Below are 19,998 nucleotides of genomic sequence, written 5' to 3'. Positions count from 1 at the left end.
CTTGGCTCCTCAGGTGACAAATTAAGGGGGCATTTTATTTGATTGTCTGTCATGAATCATGATACATCTGAGAGTGATGACTATTGATTGCATTGTTGGACTGAGTTAGCCACATAGCGTTAGCTACAGAAGCTGTGTGGGTAGTTGACTAATCTATTGGTGACCAAGTGTGACGACACCTCCACACCACGTGGGGGGCCGTCTGTTCGTGTATGTTTGTGGGTGATTGCAGGTTCCAGTGCCTGATGAGCTGCACCTGCCTGATGAGCTACACCTGCTGGAAGCCTACAAGAGGAGCCAAGCCGGATACGTTGCTCTCTCACTCCTCTGGGCCAGCCTCGGGGATCTGTTGCTGGTGCCGCATCTGCATTTTTGTTTATTAAAAAGAAACGTCTTTATTATTCATATCCCTCGTCTCGCCTCCCCGCTTTTTGTTGCAGCCCCGGAGCTCGGGTTGTAACATATGGGGGCTCGTTGCTTTGGACCTGGGAACGTTTGGTGAATGGATGTCCGTTGTTGGGGACGGACTACGCACAGCTGTTGTCGCTGAGTGCAGCTGATTGTTTGGGAGTAGCGTTATGGGGGTAAGTGCTTTGCAGTTTCGGATGATCGGGGAAGCAGTTGGTTTGTTGTGTCATCATGCTCAATATAATGTAGAGTTAAGTTTATGTTACTTGTGGCTATTTCATAAGAAGAAAAAAACAACTCCCATGACCTCACCCATGTCACGGTATCATTAAAAAAATCCATTTTTGGTTATTGTCTTGTTTGATGGACCAATTGTGACAGAAATTACATTCTGTGTGTTTCAAATACTAAAACCAGAAATGTTTAATGAGGAAGTGAACTCACTCAACATGCTTGTTAGACACACACATTGTACACATTTACAGAGCAAGCATAGAGGCAAGTATCCCATTATTGCAATTCATCACACTGAAAGTCGAATAGGTCACAATATTTGCTGTTTCAGAGTAAAGGTGTAATACAATAAGAAGACATAAGATCTAAAATGATCCAATCAGCACTCTGTACCTGTTGTAGTCAACAAATCGTATGAGGAGAGGGTAAAAGGCATACAGGTCTCTGATCAGTACGGTGAACTGGTCCAGGATGAGGAGCTCTGTCTCTGACATCTCCCCCCTCCCCTCCGCCTTGCTCTGTTCCTCATCCATCAGCACCACTGCTGCTTTCTAAAGGAAAAATAACAGCTTTTTCTTATTTTCAACACTAAATATATTGTGATCTTAGTGTATGTGTTCTTTGAGCCTATCAATAGTCTAATGAACTACATCAACATCTATAACACATTAAACAGTGATGAGACTTACTTTTTTGAGTTTCTCCATTAGAGACAGGAAGTGGGTCTTGAGCAGCTGGGCTTTGGCCTTGCTGATGATTGGCTGAGAGAAGACTGAAGCAGTGACAGAGATTGTCATAAAACACATTACTTTGAATTAAGCCTCATTCTTCAGTTTTTGCAATTTCATGAGTCATGGAGACATAAACACAAACGCTGCCAGGTTTACCAGCTAGTCTTTTCATCCAGGCCCCCTCATCTATTCCCAGGTTGTTGTAGATGATCTTCAGAATGTTTCCCAGCAGAGTGTTCATGTGTTCAGAGGTCACAGAGGTGCAGCAGCTGTCAGCTTTGTCTGGGTTGTTCTCTGGTCCATGTTCCCACCAGTTAGACATGTAGCTGCACAACATCGGCAACACCACCTACAGAAAAAAAACACATGTTAAACTGACCACACATCCCTCTCAATCACCAGATTACCCACTTAATGATATAATGCTTTCTTTCGTTTCGTATGGGCAGTCAGACATTGAAACCACACAAACATCATGCAAGCACTACTTGGGTATGATGAACAGAGGGTTAACAATCTCTATTTCTTTGTGAGAAGACACAAGGTTCATGTGCCTGTTTAGTTAGATAGTTAATAAGTGATATAGCCCACCTCCATGACATGGGGCATCTGAGTGTATCTCATGCCAGACTCTGCCAACTCCATGATCTCCTCCAGACACTTTTCTAAGTTTGGGATCAGAGGACAAACCTCCCCCACCTGCCCGGGAAGACCTAGAGCTGAAGGGGTGAAGAGTATGCACTTAAAAAGAGGTTTTTCTTTTTTATGCAGAAAGTAGAATCTAGCAGGCTTGTCCGCTAATGTTAGCAGAGATTTCCTTACAAAGCTAACGGCAACAAAGAGTAAGACACAGCAACATACAATGAGCTCAGTGGCATGTAGAGTGAATGTCATTCTCAGAGGATACAATTACCCAAGGACGTGTATATCTTGGCATAACTTTGCCCCATTGGATTTTTATTGAAATAAAATCCAGTCATAAGGACCTGCTCTGTCTTTAGCTCCTTTGCTGTTGAAGATGGAGAAGCTGTTGAACTTGTTGGTGTGAGGCTCGAGGAAGGCCACAGGAAAGGCTGCTGAGAAGGCAGCTAGACACTTCCCCAAAGCTGGGCGCTGTCTGCAGGAGAGGAGAGATTAACAATGCATTCATTATCATTTTATTATGCACTTTTTATTTTTTTATATCGATGCTCATTGATTAATAAATTGGAGGTAGTCACTCCTGTGGTACTTTACTTACTGCCTGTACTATTAATCATCTTCATTTTGGTATTAAAACAGTTGGGCAGACATTATTTAAACTGAAAAGGAGCCAAAAGGAAACACACGCTAACTCCTATTAATTGAAATGCAATGAGTATTACAGGAGGGGCATTTTACTGATTTACCAACACAACAATTCCCAGAAGCAAACATGTTATGTTCAGTGTGGAAGGCTCAGAATGCAAATAAACCATACATCAGTTGAAGTGCATTTAGGTGTATTGGTGTTTTATGAAGGTCACCAATGGGTGAGTTTTTTGCACATTAAAAGTGAATTGGCAGTGATACTTTGTTTTTTTTATTAAATGATGTTATTGTCACTATAAAATTGTAGCTTGCAATTAAAATGATCTCTCACTGCTACACAAAGTCATATTAAGAGCTTGCTATACAAACAGTAGTTCATCAGAGAATTTGTTGAGTTCTTAATTAAAACTCAATCAGCATTCAGTATAAAGAAATTTTTACTTGTGTTTCTTGTTTTTGTCACCTTGAAATTCAAATGCTCTTTACAGCACAACTAAACTCACATACCAACAGAGGTGTAAGAAACAATCTATAACAGTTTTCTGTAGCTTAAATACATGTGTACTGCAGGGTACACTGTACAGTACCTCTCCACATAGATGCTTCTGTTGGTTCCTAAAAGGTAGAGGCTGTAGAGGATTCTGTAGCAGGAAACCTGGACATCATCCACTGGAAGAGGAGAGATAACCACAAAAAAAAGTTTGCATTTTACACTTCATGGAGTTTCGTCCTTTATTTTTCATGGAAAACCATCCCATCTTTTCCTTTTAGATACAGTTCTTTTAATTGTTGTAGAAGAAAAAACATTCTAAAATATCCAAGTGTTAGGTTTTTCCCTTTGGTGCATTAATCATAAGAGTACCACAAGTGAGTACGCACATATGAGGTCTTCTCCGAACATGTTCTGTCCGATGTGTTCGAACAGGGAGGAGAGGACGGGCAGCAGGGCGAAGGTGGTGTAGTTGATGATCTGAGTGACCCCTCGCGGCTGCTCCCTGCTGTGGGTGAACTGGCCCAGCTTCAGGTTCTCCTGAGTCTTCTCCAGATCCTCTGCTGCACTTTCAAAGAACAACCGCAGCGCTGCCTTCACTGACTCAAGACCAGTCTTCATCACTGTCCTAATATATGGGGAGAGATAGGTTTTAAAGTCTGTGGAGAAGCAGATCTTTGTTCTTATTTCTGATATTCCTCTTTTCTTTTTCCGTGGGCTCCATGATACAAAAAATTCCCCTATTTACCCCTTGCTCTCTTTTCCCTTCCCCTCCCCCAACTAACCTACCTTATGGCTGCTTCCTCCTACTATAACCGTGTTCATGTTCTAGCTTCCCCTCCCCCGCGCCTTATACCACCTCTCCCGCTTAGGGCCCCCAATGAGGCACCTGGGATCCCTGTGGACATTGTTTGAACCAAAACCTATTTTAAACACCTCCAGGCCATCCACCATGTGGAGATCCTCAACGAGGCAGCTCGCCGGGGATCTCCACCCCCCGGTATGGCCAGGAAAGTACAGATTTTATCCTCCATCATCAAACCTGCAGCCCCCAACAGTAACATTTTAAACCTGGTGGAAGAAAACACAACAATTTGGATGCAGTGTAATTTGGATATCCTTAGGACTCATTACACTGACCTCCTCAAGGACCTCAGTTCGAGCTTGGTCCTTTTTAAGAGCGATGCTTTTAACAGGGCCATTAATTGGGCTCGTAAACGATACCATAAGAAGCTCATCCCCTCATCCATTTCTGCCTGGCACTCCCTGTTAAACCCCTCAGACCCCCAGCCACCTACCCCTGCTCTTGACATCACCAACCCTACCTCTTTTCCACCCCTACCACTGCCACAGAGACCTCAAACCTCTCGACGACTTCGCTCCACCCCCCCTAGTCTTCCCAACACTCTTACTTTACCTTCACGCACAACCACTATCCCCTCTCTTCCTCCTTTATCACTCCCTCCCCGGCCCAATAACCTTAACCCTAGCCCCCTTCATGGGACACGGACCCCCCCGCCAATCTTGGTACTTACCTGCCCCCCCTTAGTTGCATCTATCGCCCTAACATGGGCCCCTCCACCAATCAGTGGACCGACCCCCCCGCTTTCAGTTATACCCACCCCTCCAACAACCATTGGATCTGGGTTTTTAACTGTACCTGTCCCCCCCCTTAGCCCTCCACCAATCAGTGGACCGACCCCCCCGCTTTCAGTTACACCCACCCCTCCAACAACTATTGGATCTGGGTGCCCCCCTTTAACTGTACCTGTCCCCCCCTTTAGCCAACGCCATCCTACCCCAGCAGGACCTACTAAACGTGGTAGAGTCACGAGCCTAGTCATTAGCCACACGTCTGTCTCCAGCTGCTCCGACACCTCCAACTGGACCCCAGAATCCCTCTATTCCCCTGATGTTTTTGGGCTCTCAGAGTTAAATCTCCCCCATCACAATTCCCCAGGTTCCCCCCAGCCTATCCGGCCACCATTAGATGTTACCTCACTGGCCCCCCTCCCTAGCCCATTATCTTCCACCCCGGCAAGACCCACAACATTTCTCAGAGTTAATTTAAAGCCACTAGCTTTCGACTCCGACGGGAACCCCATCACCCCAGGACCTACAGACTGCCCCCAACCCATTAGTGGACCGCTACCCCCCCCCCCCCCCCCCCCCCCTTCAGCACCTGCCATTCCAGTAAATGGTGGCCCTGACTGCCCCCCCCCCAACTACCTAGGAGGAGCAAATTAGTTTGGCTCTAACCTTTCCTTCCCCTCTCACCTAACCCTATACTTTCCACATTTCAAATCCCTCCAACTTAACCCATCCCTTTTCCCTATCCTAACCTATAACCACCCCCACCTTCTTACCTAATCCTAACCTTTTTTTCCTCCCCAACCTAAAAACCTCTCCTCCTAACTATAAGCTATTTCCTTCCCATATATCCTAACCTTCACTCTTCCCTCCCTTCAGGCTAACCCTGCTCTTCCCCCCATCCTAACCCTAACACCTCCCTACCTTTTTACCTAAACCTAATCTCCCTTCCTCCCCCCCGAACCTAAACCCGGAAACCTTTCCTCATTACCCCAACAAGGGAAAAGACTATCAGCATTGGTTTTATTAAACTAACCCAGTCGGGGAGATCTGCTTTTTAACATACTCTGCCGCCGTTCCGTAATCCAGCCCCGTTCTGCACTTTTTAACCAGTCTTTTAAAAAAAGGTCTTGTCCTCATAGAGCTTTTTATAACGCTTTTAAAAGGGTTTTTATAAGATCTTAGTTGGGCTATGTTTTTCGAGTTTTTTTAATGTTTTTTAAACGCCTATTTGCGGAGAGCCAGTGCACCACGCAGGGCTCCTCAGGAGCCCTACGCTCTTCCACAACCTAACCAAGTCTTCAGCCTAAAATTAATGATTCCCCTCATGGGGACCTCCATTCCTTTACCTGGCATCCAGGCTTTGTCCCAGTATCTGCAGGCAGTTGACTATGGAGGTGGCATTGTTTCCTGAGAAGTGGACAGAATGACATTATAAACAGGAAACTGTGTACAGTGGGTATGGTTTGAGGTTCCTATCTATCAGGGATGTGATGAGTGAAGCACTGCAGCACACTACAGCTGTGTCGCAATTCTGCTGTACTTACATTTTCTATTTTGAGTGCACTGACAAGAATAGCAGAAGGTAATGCAATATGAGTGCCCAGATGTTTAGATGTGCTCATATCTGTCAAAAAGTTGAGTGTGGATTACTGGAAACGTATTATCCTCAAGGGCCACCATTCTGGTTCCATAGTTTAAAAGAAATAGGGACCAAAAGTGTGTTAAAATAGCAGCCGACGAACACACAATTGTCAGTAAGCAAACAGGCTTGCAGATATGTATCATGACAATCGCGCTCAAATGTTGCCAGTAGTGTTTTGCAATTTTGTATAAAAAAAAGAGAAGCAACTTAAAGGGGACATATCATGCAAAATGCACTTTTGTACGTCTTTTATACATGAATATGTGTCCCGGTGTGTCAGGGAACTCACCAAGTGTCAGAAAAACCAACCCTCTTTCTTTTCCTCCATACCCAAATCTCTAAAAACGGGGCTGCAACGGATCTGATACAGACTGATTTGAAATATCTCTGATGTCAGAAACGGGGAGCTCCGCCTATATGGGCAACTCTCCACCTTTCAGGGGAATGAGAGACCGCTCGAAAGCGCTGGAGACGCTGTAGTACATATGCCAGGCCTGTAAGTGGCTCTGTAGTCTGCCACAAAAGCAGAATCAGCACTTGCAAAAACAGGGCAGGAAAAGAGCAAATGGAGCGAAATAAGGCATGGCTAAAATGCATGATCTTGTTTGGTATTTTGAAAAAAAAACTTCACAGACATGTTTTATATAGGTATAGCCCTACAATATATGTTTCAAATATAGCATGATAGGTCCACTTTAAGAATTGCGAGTCTCATTTAATGAAAGTGCAAAGTCATTTACGGAAACAGCTGAATCCCATTTAAAAAACACTGCCCTGTCATAAATTCATATATTATGCAAACAAGTACACAGTCTACAGAGCTACACTGAAATGTTCTATTGGAAGTATACAAATTTAGACACAGCTGTAAACAAACTATGTTCAACCTATTTAGAGCTGTCTGTCCATAGAAAACAAATCTGAAGAAATACATCCGTCATGTACGTGCTTTAGTAAATAACACAGCAGAGCATCATATTCAAGGAAGAAGATGTTCCTCCAAGAGATACATCTTCAACAGTTAAAAGTAGAAATTGTATAAGCTTATTAATTTGAATAATTGTATACTGGAAATGGTACACATCAGTAATAAACATCTTTATTTGCCCAAATGTGTTTACAGTTGTAAGACATTTTTATCGTTAAAGGTGGAACATCATTTTACTTAGTAGAATGTCATGGTGGAATGCTTGGATATGGTACAAAAAACTGCAATACACACCACACAAAGCACACAGCTGCTGTGCAGAGGATGATGACACACATATACACACACCTATAGTACATTATATCAATCATTCAGAGGACCTGACGACCATGCAAGCCCACAGTATGTTTTTCGTCTAAAACCTTTTGAAATTACAACAGCTAACAGCTATGTCTCAGGAGCTTAAATAGGTCATCCAGTAATGAATTTTTAATTATTGAGACTACGGTTATTTTACTTAGACCTGGAACAGATAGAGAATATACATATTTTGTCCTACCACACATTGTAAAAAGAATACTGTATGGAGAGATTTTCTTAATTTGTAATTCTCTCTTAGGGATACAACTGTATTATAGGCATTACCTCTGGTTCAACATTATATAAAACCATTCGTACTTCACTCATAATCACTGAGAACAACAGCAGAGGTGGAAGCGTTAAGCATGAATGTCCTTACCAAATAAGGATATCCTATGTCTGACAAGAACTCCTAGTTTGCAGAAAAGACTGAAAAGATCCAAGTAAGGGAAGCAGAGGAAGAGATAAAAAGGAGATATAGAGGCACACACATGTCATTCACATGAAGTCCATTAGAAATGTCCAACATACATTCTGGGTCTTATTCAGCAATTAAACAAAAGAGTGAGTGTGTCACCCTGAAATACTGGCATTACTGGCTTTGGTCGGTCTATTGTTGTATCACACTCACCTTGTCACCATCTCCTTCTCCTTGTTGGAGGCGTGGCCTCCGCTGCTGATTGGATGGATGGCTGTGGAGAGGAAGTACAGCCTGTGGTTTTTAAAGTACTGATCCACCAATGGCAAGACGACCTGAGGGTGAAATGGTAAAAATATACAGAAAATGTAGTGTCTCCATCTTTTTTAATTGATTATATTTCACATCATTCATCCAGATCTGGAAAGTAACTAAAGGGATTAAATACATGTAGTGGAGTAAAAGTACACCATTTACCTCTGAATTGTAGTGGGGTAGAAGTACAATATAGCAAAAAATGGAAATACTCAAGTAAAGTACAACTATCTCAAAATTGTACCTAAGTGCAGTACTTGGGAAAATGTACTTAGTTACTTCCCACCTCTGTACAGTGTTTCCCACAGATCTGAAATATACTTGTCGTGGTAGCCGGGGGGTGGGGGGAGCACGCTCGTGAACTGTTAGTTCGCCGGAGCCTCGCAGCGGGCTTACCGCATTTGACTCCTCTGTTTCTCGTAAGGTCTCCCTTTCTGTTGATCGCTTGTTAGCAGACCATTCGGGCGATAGCAGAGCAAACTGAAGTTACCTACTGTAACTCCAGCTTCTATGAGTATTGGCGTAGCCCTCTAAGGCTATCGCTATTGGGTAATCCCCCTGTGCACCCACACATCACTGAAACACTTGTAGTCCACGCCCACCCGCAAGGTGGGCCCCACCCTCGGGCTCCCTTCCGGTATAAATAGGAAGGAGGCCCGACAATCTGCTCCCATACAAAATAATTTTTCTTCAGCTATTCGTGGAGCCAGTGGGGCTACGCCAATACTCATAGAAGCTGGAGTTACAGTAGGTAACTTCAGTTCTATTTCGTCCCTACTGACCGCCAGAGGCGGTGCTTTAGCACTGGATATGTCCATCGCTCGCATGCGCAGCCCGAGTACCAATAACAACAAAGTCACCTGTGACCCACGTGACACCGACTATATCAGCCGGTGTCTTCAGAGGATCTGTTCCTTTTCATCTTCTCGCTGCACGAGAGTACCGTGGCTACATTTTTGTAGCCTACAGCGTTCGTTCGGTTGGAACATTTGTCAAGGATTCTCTGTAAACAGCTGGCTGCGTGCAGCTTCGCGACTCATCCAGTCGGGGCTGCAGGTTTACCCGTCCTCCAGGAGCTGTAGCTTCGTTCAGACAGGTTGGTGTCGGCTTGGTTCGTGATGGCAGTGTTTCCGCTCCCTCTCCCAGCCTAGTTGTCCTGATTACTGTCTGTTTGCTGTTTGCTTTTGAACTTTTTTGGTGACGGAGGTGTTTCCGCTCCCTCTCCCAGGAGTTGCCCTTGCTGTGCTTTGTACTTGTTCTGACCGCGGCGTTGTGCCAAACTTCATTAGCATTGAGCTGTGTTTCTTGTTTGGCTGGTTAGCAGTAGCGGCTGCAGCCACTAAGTTGGTGAAGGCTATGTTCCCGCACCCGCTCCCGGTTGCGCTGCATCTGGCATTCGTCTTAATTTAACCAGTGAAGGCAGCGCTCTCGCCCCCACTCCTGGTAGACGCAAAACGGCCTGGTTTTTCCGTTAAGCAGGTATCTGGTGAAGGCTGTGTTCCTGCACCCGCTGCCGCTTACGCTGCATCTGGCATTCGTCTTAATTTAACCAGTGAAGGCAGTGCTCTCGCCCCCGCTCCTGGTAGGCGCTAAACTGCCTGGTTTTTCCGTTAAGCAGGTAGCTGGTGAAGGCTGTGTTCCCGCACCCGCTCCCGGTTACGCTGCATCTGGCACTCGTCTCTAGCTCAACCAGTGAAGGCAGTGTTCTCGCCCCCGCTCCTGGTAAACGCTAAACTGCCTTATTTATTAATCCAGCTAGGTGAAGGCAGTGCTCTCGCTCCCGCTCCCTCTGCCGGTAACGTGGGTGTAATTACATCCCTCTTTCTGTTTGGCGAACAGCAGCACGGCTCTACTCTTGCGTTAAGCAGGTAGCTGGTGAAGGCTGTGTTCCCGCACCCGCTCCCGGCTACGCTGCATCTGGCTACCTACAGAATGGCTCAATCATGTAGCGCCTGTATGTCTTCTCTTGAACCCGAGGACGGCCATGACCGCTGCCCCTCTTGCCTCGGCCTCGAGCATCTAAGGGAGGCTCTCACGGTAGGTGCCTGCATGAACTGTAGCTGCATGCCCCGGGCACTCAGAGTGGCTAGAATCACTGACATGGAACGTCTGGTGGCAGCCAACGGGCACCTCTCTTTGTCACATCCTCCTCCAGATCAGTTCGGCCGTCCCCTGCGACTTGCGGAGGACTAGAAACAGGCTGTCCAATAGGAGGACTAGAAACAGGCTGTCCTCTAAAGTGGATCAGCTAGCTACCGACATGGACACGATGAAGTCGCTCCTCTTGGCCCTTCAGCCAGGGCCCGATATAGGGGCTGCTAGTGTGCCGCCTGCCCCCACTTCGGTTACCGTCCCTCCTTCGGTTTCCGCACCTCTGTATGAGGATGCCTTGTTGCTAGCGGCTTCGGCTAACCTCTTCAATGAAGAGACGGAAGATGAGGTCCCGCTCGAGGAGGCTTCCCTCTCCTCTGCTCAGGGGTCTCTGCAGGGCGTGGAGGATGACTCCATGGCGGCCATTATTCGTATGGCCCTGGCTCACTTGCAGATTCCGGTTCCACAGGCCGACTTGGTTCAGGCTAGTGCCTTCTTCAGACGTAGCCCAGCCCCTGTCCCCCTCACCGTTCCTCCTTCAGAGGAGTACCTGAGGGAGCTCCAGGTATGCTGGAGGGACACCAGGGCCCTCTGCCACGCTGGCTCTGATGCCCGGACCTTGGCTGCCATGCAGGACCCGGCGAGGGTGGGGCTGGGTGGCATGCCACCCATTGAGCCCGCCATCGCCTCCCTGATTCCGTGGACTTAAGGGACGCCTACTTCCACGTGCCAATTGCATCCCATCACCGGAAGTTCTTGAGGTTTGCCTTTCAGGGCCGACACTATCAGTTCCGGGTGCTTCCCTTTGGTCTCTCCCTCTCTCCAAGGGTGTTCACCAGGGTCGTTGCGGCAGCGCTCGCTCCCCTGCAGGCACAGGGTGTGAAGGTCCTGCCTTATCTGGAGTTGCCTGGACCCTTCCCAACAGGTCACTCACCCAGGGATGGTCCTAGATTCGGACGCCATGAGGGCCTACCTGACACCTCGTCATGTGGACGACATTTACATCCAGTTCCTCCGGCTCTTAGGCAGACTGACAGCTGCCTCAGCCGTTGTGCCCTTGGGCCTGCTGTCACTGCGCCCCATGCAGATGTGGCTGAACAACTTTAACTTGGACGCCAAGCGGCACAGGCACAAGAGAGTCAGGGTGTCTCAGCGGTACCTCCACTCTCTGTCCCGCTGGAGGGACAGGGCCTATCTTCTGATGGGTGTGCCCATGGGCGCCATCCCATCTCGCCGGGAGACTGTCACTGTGGATGCGTGTCTCCCGCTGTGGGGTGCGGTGTGGCAGGGCAGGACTGTTCTGGGTCAGTGTTCTGCCCAGGAAGGTGCACGCCATATCAATGTGCTGGAGCTTCGGGCGGTGTTGCTCGCACTCATGCACTTTTTACCCCAATTGGCGGGCAGGCATGTGCTCGTTCGTTCGGACAACATGTCCGACAACCAGGTCCGCACAGCTGCTCCGCGTTTCTCAGAGCCTCTTGCCTTGGGCGCTCCCCTGCCTCGCCAGTCTTTCTGCCAGAAGACCTGAATCAGGTCGCAGATTTCCTCTCACGGCACAAGCCCCCACCGGGGAAGTGGAGGCTTCACCCAGAGGTGGTGGAGACAATTTGGAGCCTTTTCGGCAGGACCAAGGTGGACCTCTTTGCCTCGGAAGAGTCGAGGCACTGTCCCCTCTGGTTCTCCTGGACGGAGGTGACCAGCCCGATGGGTCAGGAGGCCCTGTATGCCTTCCCGCCGCTGCCTCTGTTACTGCAGACGCTTCAGAGGGTCCTTACTCAGGGGCAGAGGCTCATTCTTGTCGCCCCCCGCTGGCCGGGGAGAGTCTGGTTCCCACTGCTGCGCAGCCTCTGCTGAAGCCCACCATGGCGTCTCCCCGACAGGAAGGACCTTCTGTCACAGCTCAAGGGTCAGATCTGGCATCCCGACCCTCACCGCCTTCAGCTCTGGGTTTGGCCTCTGCAGGGCCCAACCGACTGTTGAGCGGTTTCACGGCATCTGTCAGGGAAACTATCCTGAATGCCAGAGCTCCATCCACTCGAGCACAGTATGAGTGCAAATGGAAGCTCTTCTCCCACTGGTGTGTGAGTAAGGCTGAGAATCCGGGACATTGCTCCGTGGCCACCATTTTAGAGTTCCTGCAGTCCCTTCTGGATAGTGGACGCTTTCACTCCACTTTGAAGGTGTATATGGCGGCTATCTCTCCCCGACATGTCGGAGTCGATGGCGCCACAGTGGGGCGCCACAGGTTGGTGTCCCTCTTTCTAAGAGGGGCTCTACGGCAGCATCCCCCTAGCACCCCAAGGGCCCCGGCTTGGGACCTGCCCCTAGTGCTGGATGCCCTATCATCTCCTCCCTTCGAGCCCCTGGCCCAGGTTGGGCTTAAGTGGCTGTCCCTGAAGGCAGAATTTCTGCTTGCCATAACCTCAGGGAAGCGGGTCGGAGAGCTTCATGCCCTCTCCGTAAGCAGTACATGCCTGAGGTGGAACTCCGATGGCTCGTGTGTTGCCCTCTGGCCGAACATGGCGTTCCTGCCCAAGGTGCTTCCACTAGCCCACTCCAATCGGCCTATCCAGCTGACACGCATGCCCTGAGGGCGTATATTGATGCTACGGCCTGTATATGGCAGTCCGAGCAGCTCTTCGTTTGCCATGGCGGCACTAGGAAGGGTCGTGCTCTCTCGAAACAGCGGCTGTCCCAATAGAAATAGAACGATAGTTACGGCTGTAACTACGGTTCTATGAGTCCCGGATGACCTCCTGTCACTCAGAATTCTTGTGTGCTCCCGAGAAGATTCTGGGAACAGATCCTCCGACGACACCGGCTGATATAGCCGGTGTCACGTGGGTCACAGGTGACTTTGTTGTTATTGGTACTCGAGCTGCGCATGCGCGCAATAGACATATCCAGTGCTAAAGCACCGCCTCTGGCGGTCATCCGGGACTCATAGAACCGTAGTTACAGCCGTAACTATCGCTCTATTTCGTATATGGCTTCGCCCTCTAATTGCTATTGGATTAAGGGCGAAGCATGATGTAGTCTGCGCCCCACTGGGTCCGCCCGGTACTAGAAGCACAGACACACCCGCTCAATAACAACCCATGCCTATTGCACCATGCGTAATGGCACATCACCGTCCCTGGAATATAGCATAACATGAATATTCTCCATGAGGGGAAGAAGTCTGGGAACAATACAAACCTGCCGCTGTGAAAAATTAGAGACGAAGGTCATACTTTGCCCAGTGACAAAAAGAGGGGGAACAGCAGCTCTCTGCGTGTAGACAGGCAGGAGAGCGCACAGCTGGATCCCTGACATCACTCACTCTGACCGGACACTCCCTACAAAATGTGTCAGAGGAAAAGAAGGAAACATCCCTCTCATAAGAGGGAAAAAGGGCCGCTCTCCATGTGCCGAGAGGCAGGAGAGAGGCGCACAGCTGGATCCCTGACGTCACTCACTCTGACAGGACACTCAGTACATGGTGCGTAAGAGAGGAATGGGAGACATCCCTCAAATAAAATGGAATAAGTGAACAGGGGAAAGACCAAGATGCAGCAGTGCAAATGTCTTCCACTGACGTTCCTCCGTGCAAAGCCGTGGAGGAGGACATTCCTCTGGTGGAGTGCGCATTGATGTTCTCCAGGGGATCCACCCCAGAGGAGATATGCCTGTGACACAGCCTCACACAGCCGGTGTGACAGCCGTTGTGCAGATAGAGGCTGCCCGATCGAGCGCTCTCTATAATGCACAAATAGGCGCTGAGAATGGCGCAAGGACAGAGGAGATGAGATGCGGCTTCTTCCTCCGACCTGTGAGGATGGGGAAAGAAGCCATCCAAGGTGATCACTCTCAACTCGAAAAGAGCTTGTGATGACCTTTGGCATAAAAGCCGGGTTAGGGCGTAAAACAGCTGAACTGCCATCTCCTTGGATCCGGAGGCATGACAGAGCCACAGAGAGAGCAGACAAATCACTCACACTTTTGGCTGATAGAGCCAAAATACTACTTTGGCTGACAACAGTTTAAGGGGAACCTGGTCTAAAGGTTCAAATGGGGCTTTACTTAGTGCGCGTAACACCAAAGCCAAATCCCACTGAGGTGCGCGTAACACAGGTCTGAGTCTCCATACTCCTCGCATAAAACGACTGCTGTGCTCTGCGAGGCCCTCTGCTCAATTCGCCGGGAATATACATTGCTCTGATGAGAGCAACGTGTGTGCACGCCCAGAACAGCAGCCGCCTGGCTGCGTTCAGAAGCTGCGCAGATCGTACTCCTCCCTGGAGATTGAGGTAGGCTGCTTCCATAGCCGTGGCCTGTTGTCTGTGCGAATCAACACATGTTTGATTGTACAGCAACGGGGCGACTCCCCCGTTCTTTTCCGAGATTTAGAAAAATAGCGGAGTAAAAACCGCGCAAGACACTGTTCCTGGGATGACAGGAGTGTTTCTTGTATCCCATAGAACTACTGGGAGGAGAGGCTTCTCTGTGATGTGTCGTAATGGTCGTCATGGTGACGAGCCACGCCATCGCTGCCGCTGCCCGTGAGGCAAAAGGGCTGCGAGGGAGTTTCCACACGCTGCATTTCCCTCCGTCTCTCATCATGAGGCGCGTACCCGCCCAGGGGATGAAAGGTGTGTGCATGCTCTCCACACGAGGCATTATAACGGTGCTCAAGGGTTATCATGACCGTGTGTAGGAGGCATATCTGGGACAGAGGAATGCCGCGAGCTCTGCAGTTTATAAACCAATAGGTTAAAAACAGCAGGCTTCTGCAGCAAATGAACCACCTCTGGAGTGTCCCCCTGTTGGAAGAGACCCAGGGGGAGCACCACGTGACCAGCTGACGCCAACGCCGAGCAGCTGCTTCACGGAGAGGGCTGTGTGGGTTGTGACACGCCGGAGGAGAGCTGTCAGTAGCTCCACTCGCTGCCGCGAAAGCCGCGCTCTCATGCTGGCTGAGTTTAATTCCACTCAAAGATAAACGATTGTCTGAGAGGGAAGAGGACAGCTCTTCTTCCAATGTATTATGAAACCCAGGCTTTGACAGATGCGATACAAGATGTACCGTCTGTAAAGCGACTTCCTCTCTGGAACGAGCCAGCAAATAGCAGGTCGTCCAGAGAAAAACCACACTCCAGCTCCAGCCTTCTCTACACAAAAATGCGGGGAGCCAGGAAATATCCAACGGCAGACGATTGTCTGGTCTGATATTCCCTGAAATGAGAAAACGCAGGAATTTCCTGTGTTTCGGGATGATGGGTACGTGGAAGTATAGCATCCTTCAGGTGGAAGTGAACCAGTCGTCCTGGTGAACACATTCCAGCACCTGTTTGATCGTCAGCATGTGGAATACTGACAGATCGAGGATGTCTCATTCCCCCAGTCTTTTTCGGGATTAGAAAAATAACGGGAGTGAAAACCCCTGATTTTCCTCCCTTTGAGGAACCCTGGAAATATCCTCTTTCAACAGGAGTTCCAGCAGCTCGGATTGGAGCGCAAGACATAGCTTCTGGGAGGACAGGAGTGTTTCCTGTATCCCATTGAACTGTATGGGGGGGAGGCGAACTGCAGGGTGTACCCTCTGCTTGATCAGCCTGCTCATCCATCTGTCCATCAGACACACGTGCTGCCACTCTGAGAAACACTCTGAGAACGGGCGCACATGCTCGAGATGTTCTGTGGTCGTCATGGCGACGAGCCACGCCAGGGAGCCTCCACACGCTGCGTTTCACTCCGGCTCTCATCATGAGGCGTGTACACGCTCAGGGGACTGATGGAGGTGTGTGCAGTGCTGTCCACACGAGGCGTTATAACGGCGCTCATGGGTTTATTATGACCGTGTGTAGGAGGCGTATCTCGGACAGAGGAATGCCGCGAGCTCTGCAGGTTATTAACCAAGGTTAAAACCGGCAGGCTTCTGCAGCGAGCCCTGACGCCGTCGAGCTGCGGGCGCTGCCGCTGGGGGCACTCAGCCTGGAATACTGCTCACTCCCCCGTTCTGGCTCCTCTGTGATGTGCTGTAATGGTCGTCATGGTGACGAGCCACGCCATTGCCCTCGCCGCCGCTGCCCGTGAGGCGATCATCAATATCAGCAATTGTGTTACGGGGGAGCCTCACTCCCCTTTGACTCGCCGCCGGGAGACCCTGTCTCTGGGGTGGCTGGGGAGCGGAGACGTGGGACGGAGCCCCTGCAGCCGCCGATGGGCGAGTCTGACGCTGAGGCGGTTGCTGTGGGCGTCTCTCCGCTTGCGGCCTCCTGTGGCCGGCGTGGACGCCGCGGCTGCTGCGGGCGTTGGTGCCGCTGTGGGCGCTCAGCAGGCTGGAGCCAGCTGACATGCTGGCGAATGCCGTCCGCCTGTTCCGCGGCTGTCTTCATGGACTCCACCATGGCTTGGAACTGGGGTCCGAACAGCCAGTCCGAGCTGATTGGAGCGTCCAGTAGCACTTTTCTGGCCGTCTCCGTAACAGACGCCTGCTGCAGCCAGAGGTGGCGCTGGATCTGTGTCACCCACGCGGAAATCCTCGCCTGGGAGACAGCAACGGGAACAGAGTGAGCGCCGTGCTGGTCGCCTTGCTGATTTCCTCTGCCTCTGTGGTGGACCGCTCTACCAGTGTCACCACCGAGTTGGAGAGCAGCGCGATGTTATTCGCCGCCGCCTGAAAGGCACACTTGTGCACCCAGTCGGCCTGGCGGGCGACATACTGGTCTCTGGGGGAGCTCAACGTAGGGCGTCGTCCGGCGATTATGTTGGCGTTTCTTACCCCAAAGAGAAGGGGTGGCTGGAAAACCAGCATCTGTGAACACCTCCAACTTGGTGAGGGGAACAAATGTGGCCACCGGAGCCTTCAGGGTCCTCGGGCTCGCCGCCGCCCCCTCCTGGAACCTCCTGATGGCCAGGAAGCGTGGCGTGATCGGGTCACTCCTGACCGTCTGCACCCGCGAAAAAACTCTGGTTATGTCGTCCGGAGCACACCTCTCCTGAGCTAGGGGAACGAGGAGATCTCTGAAGGCGGCCGCCTTGCGTATGATCTCCGGCAGTTCTCCTAGGATGCCACCTATCGCCGGTAGCGCTGTGGTGACGGAGAGGGGGAAAGCATGTTCGGCCGCCAAGCTGGCACCCTGCTCCGACTCTGTCTCCCCCGTCCAGGGGAGAGGAGGGAGGGGAGAACCGAACGGTGAACCGTGGAGGGAGGCGGGGCAGGAGTTCTTGGACTCCTGTCCGGCACTTGGCCCCAGGGACACGAGGCCCCCGTCCGCAGGCTCGTAAGCCTGGACGGGCCAATCGTCTTCCTCGGCCGCAGCAGCAAGAGCGTCCGCTCTCCGCTTCCTGTCGCCAGAGGTGAGACGGGTACAGTGTGCATGCTACCTGCTGGTTTAGAGCGGCGTACGCGTGCTCTGACCCCAGGCAGGATTCGCATACTGCTTTTATCTGTGCTGGTCATAAGTCATTATGAACCCAGAGCCACATGAGGGACAATCTCTCACACAATTGTTACTCATGTTTACTCTGCAATTGAAGTGTCTCTTGTGCTTCAGTAACGGTGTGCTGAAGAAAAGAGGGAGCAGATTGTCGGGCCTCCTTCCTATTTATACCGGAAGGGAGCCCGAGGGTGGGGCCCACCTTGCGGGTGGGCGTGGACTACAAGTGTTTCAGTGCTGCGCGGGTGCGCAGGGGGATTACCCGATAGCGATAGCCTTAGAGGGCGAAGCCATATAAGAAATAGAACAGGTACAGGAGGCGTAGAGCGAGGGATCATTGTCCACTAGTTAATTGATCGTAGATGGCGTCGTGCTCGCGGACGGATACAAAAATAAACTTTGGCGGCAGTTAATATACCTGGGCGGCCCGCCCAAGTAAAGTCTATGTGTGGGAAACCCTCCTGTATTTCACACAAGCTTACAGCCATTGAGAGGGAACCAACTGTGTTCACATTTTAATAAAAATGTAATCTAAGACAAAACAATTAAAGATATACGCTGTATTAGGAACACCTACAGGATATTCAGGACATAATACCTCACTTCATTGAATGTCTTATACTGCCACGCTGTTTTTTGTAATGTTATTTATCAGTTAATAAGAACTAATGACTGATGTATGTTAAGATGATCTGTTACTGCTGGCGTGATGACTACAGATGGAAAATATTATTTATTTGGAACATTTAAAAGCATGTTGTTATCAGGCATTTTTCCTCAAAAAGTACCCAAACCACCAGGGGATAAATAAAATAAAAATGATGACTTCTGACCTTTCCAAAGAACTTTATCTGTTGTTCATGAGGAATCTTCTCTCCCTTTGGTCTTGTTCCCACATCTAAATGATGAGTAGAACACAATCAGAGGCAATAGGGTTTATATTACATTATACATTAGGATGGTGACATTCATCTACACATTTTCTTAAGTTGTTGAGCTACAAGCACAAGTTTTATTCTGTACATGGCTTGAACATTGCATTACATTTATTCAGTATTCTGTCATTTATTCAGTATTCTGTCATAATTTTTCACAGAGACAGAAAAGTCTCACCGAACTCCATCATGTGTTGGTGTGCCTGGTCTACGTATGTGATGAGCTGCTGGAGGAAGGTGTAGGCGAACCGCTTCTCTATCGCTGGAGTGTCAAGCTCCTGTGACTTCACCCCTCTGGGAAGAGATAGAGATACACAATGTTAGGGTGCTTACATTAGTATCTAAGCCAATCAGGCTTAATGAAAACACAAAAGCTCTTCAGAGTTCCTAAAGCCAGCGTGTGAAGAGCAGAGCCTGTCTCCTACCTGGAAGCAGTGTATCCATTGATCTGCAGGAACTTGAGGATGTCTTGTGCTTTTTCTCTATCTTTGGATTTCTCTTTGGCAGTCAGTGTGTCGTAGGGAACCAGCAGAGGATGGTTTCCTCCACCTGGAGACAACAGCAACACAGCAGGATGGAGAATCAGGGTCACAGGCTGACACAAAGAGGACTGTTTGTCTGAGCACCTTTTTCACTGTTTAGTAGGGATATAACGATACCAAGAACTCACGGTACGATAATATCGCGATAAAAAGTCCACGGTACGATATTTATCGCGATACTGAAAAATAAAGAAAAAAAATGTGAATCTTTTTTCTTTATTAAATAATACATCTGATTTGTTCAGCATTTTAGTAGGATAGTAGTATTTTAAAGTGTCAACAATATAAAAATCAGACCCTGCAATAGAATAAATCAAGTTTCACTTTAGTTTTTCAAGTAACCCAACTCTAACTCACGAACTCACTCACTCACCATCATCAAGATTATCTTTTAGGAATATGAGCATGTCCACATTTCCAGGTAGAAGCTGGGATGTTTGGGCGTTTACAATATCCCCTGCTGTTGAAAAAACTCTCTATGTTGCTGGGACAGAGAGATATGCTTTGGCCATGGGTGACAGCATTGGGTAAAACTGTGCATTGTCTCTCCACCACTTCAAAAACAATACCGTTTTTGCCAAGAAGGTGAGGCTTATTGAC

General features: G+C 49.3%; 1 protein-coding gene across 5 annotated transcripts in view; it reads right to left on the bottom strand.

Annotated features, from left to right (window-relative positions):
* The window catches only part of ryr2a (ryanodine receptor 2a (cardiac)), a 291,199-nt gene that overhangs the window by 64,937 nt on the left and 206,264 nt on the right, over positions 1-19,998 (bottom strand). For all 5 annotated transcript variants that reach the window (XM_079658890.1, XM_079658889.1, XM_079658891.1 and 2 more), the window contains 13 exons: positions 19,282-19,405; positions 19,035-19,150; positions 18,755-18,819; positions 8,308-8,429; positions 8,056-8,105; positions 6,093-6,153; positions 3,543-3,781; positions 3,251-3,332; positions 2,360-2,490; positions 1,965-2,092; positions 1,530-1,722; positions 1,332-1,414; positions 1,036-1,193 (listed from right to left, as the gene is read on the bottom strand). In XM_079658890.1, the coding sequence (XP_079515016.1) occupies positions 1,036-1,193; positions 1,332-1,414; positions 1,530-1,722; positions 1,965-2,092; positions 2,360-2,490; positions 3,251-3,332; positions 3,543-3,781; positions 6,093-6,153; positions 8,056-8,105; positions 8,308-8,429; positions 18,755-18,819; positions 19,035-19,150; positions 19,282-19,405 (1,552 nt within the window). The remainder of the gene's footprint in view (positions 1-1,035; positions 1,194-1,331; positions 1,415-1,529; positions 1,723-1,964; positions 2,093-2,359; positions 2,491-3,250; positions 3,333-3,542; positions 3,782-6,092; positions 6,154-8,055; positions 8,106-8,307; positions 8,430-18,754; positions 18,820-19,034; positions 19,151-19,281; positions 19,406-19,998) is intronic.

This window comes from Notothenia rossii (genome assembly GCF_949606895.1).
Source record: "Notothenia rossii genome assembly, chromosome: 11".
Lineage (NCBI taxonomy): Eukaryota > Metazoa > Chordata > Actinopteri > Perciformes > Nototheniidae > Notothenia > Notothenia rossii.
The sequence above is the reverse complement of the archived record's forward strand: the minus strand, read 5'-3'. Positions and strand labels throughout refer to the sequence as shown.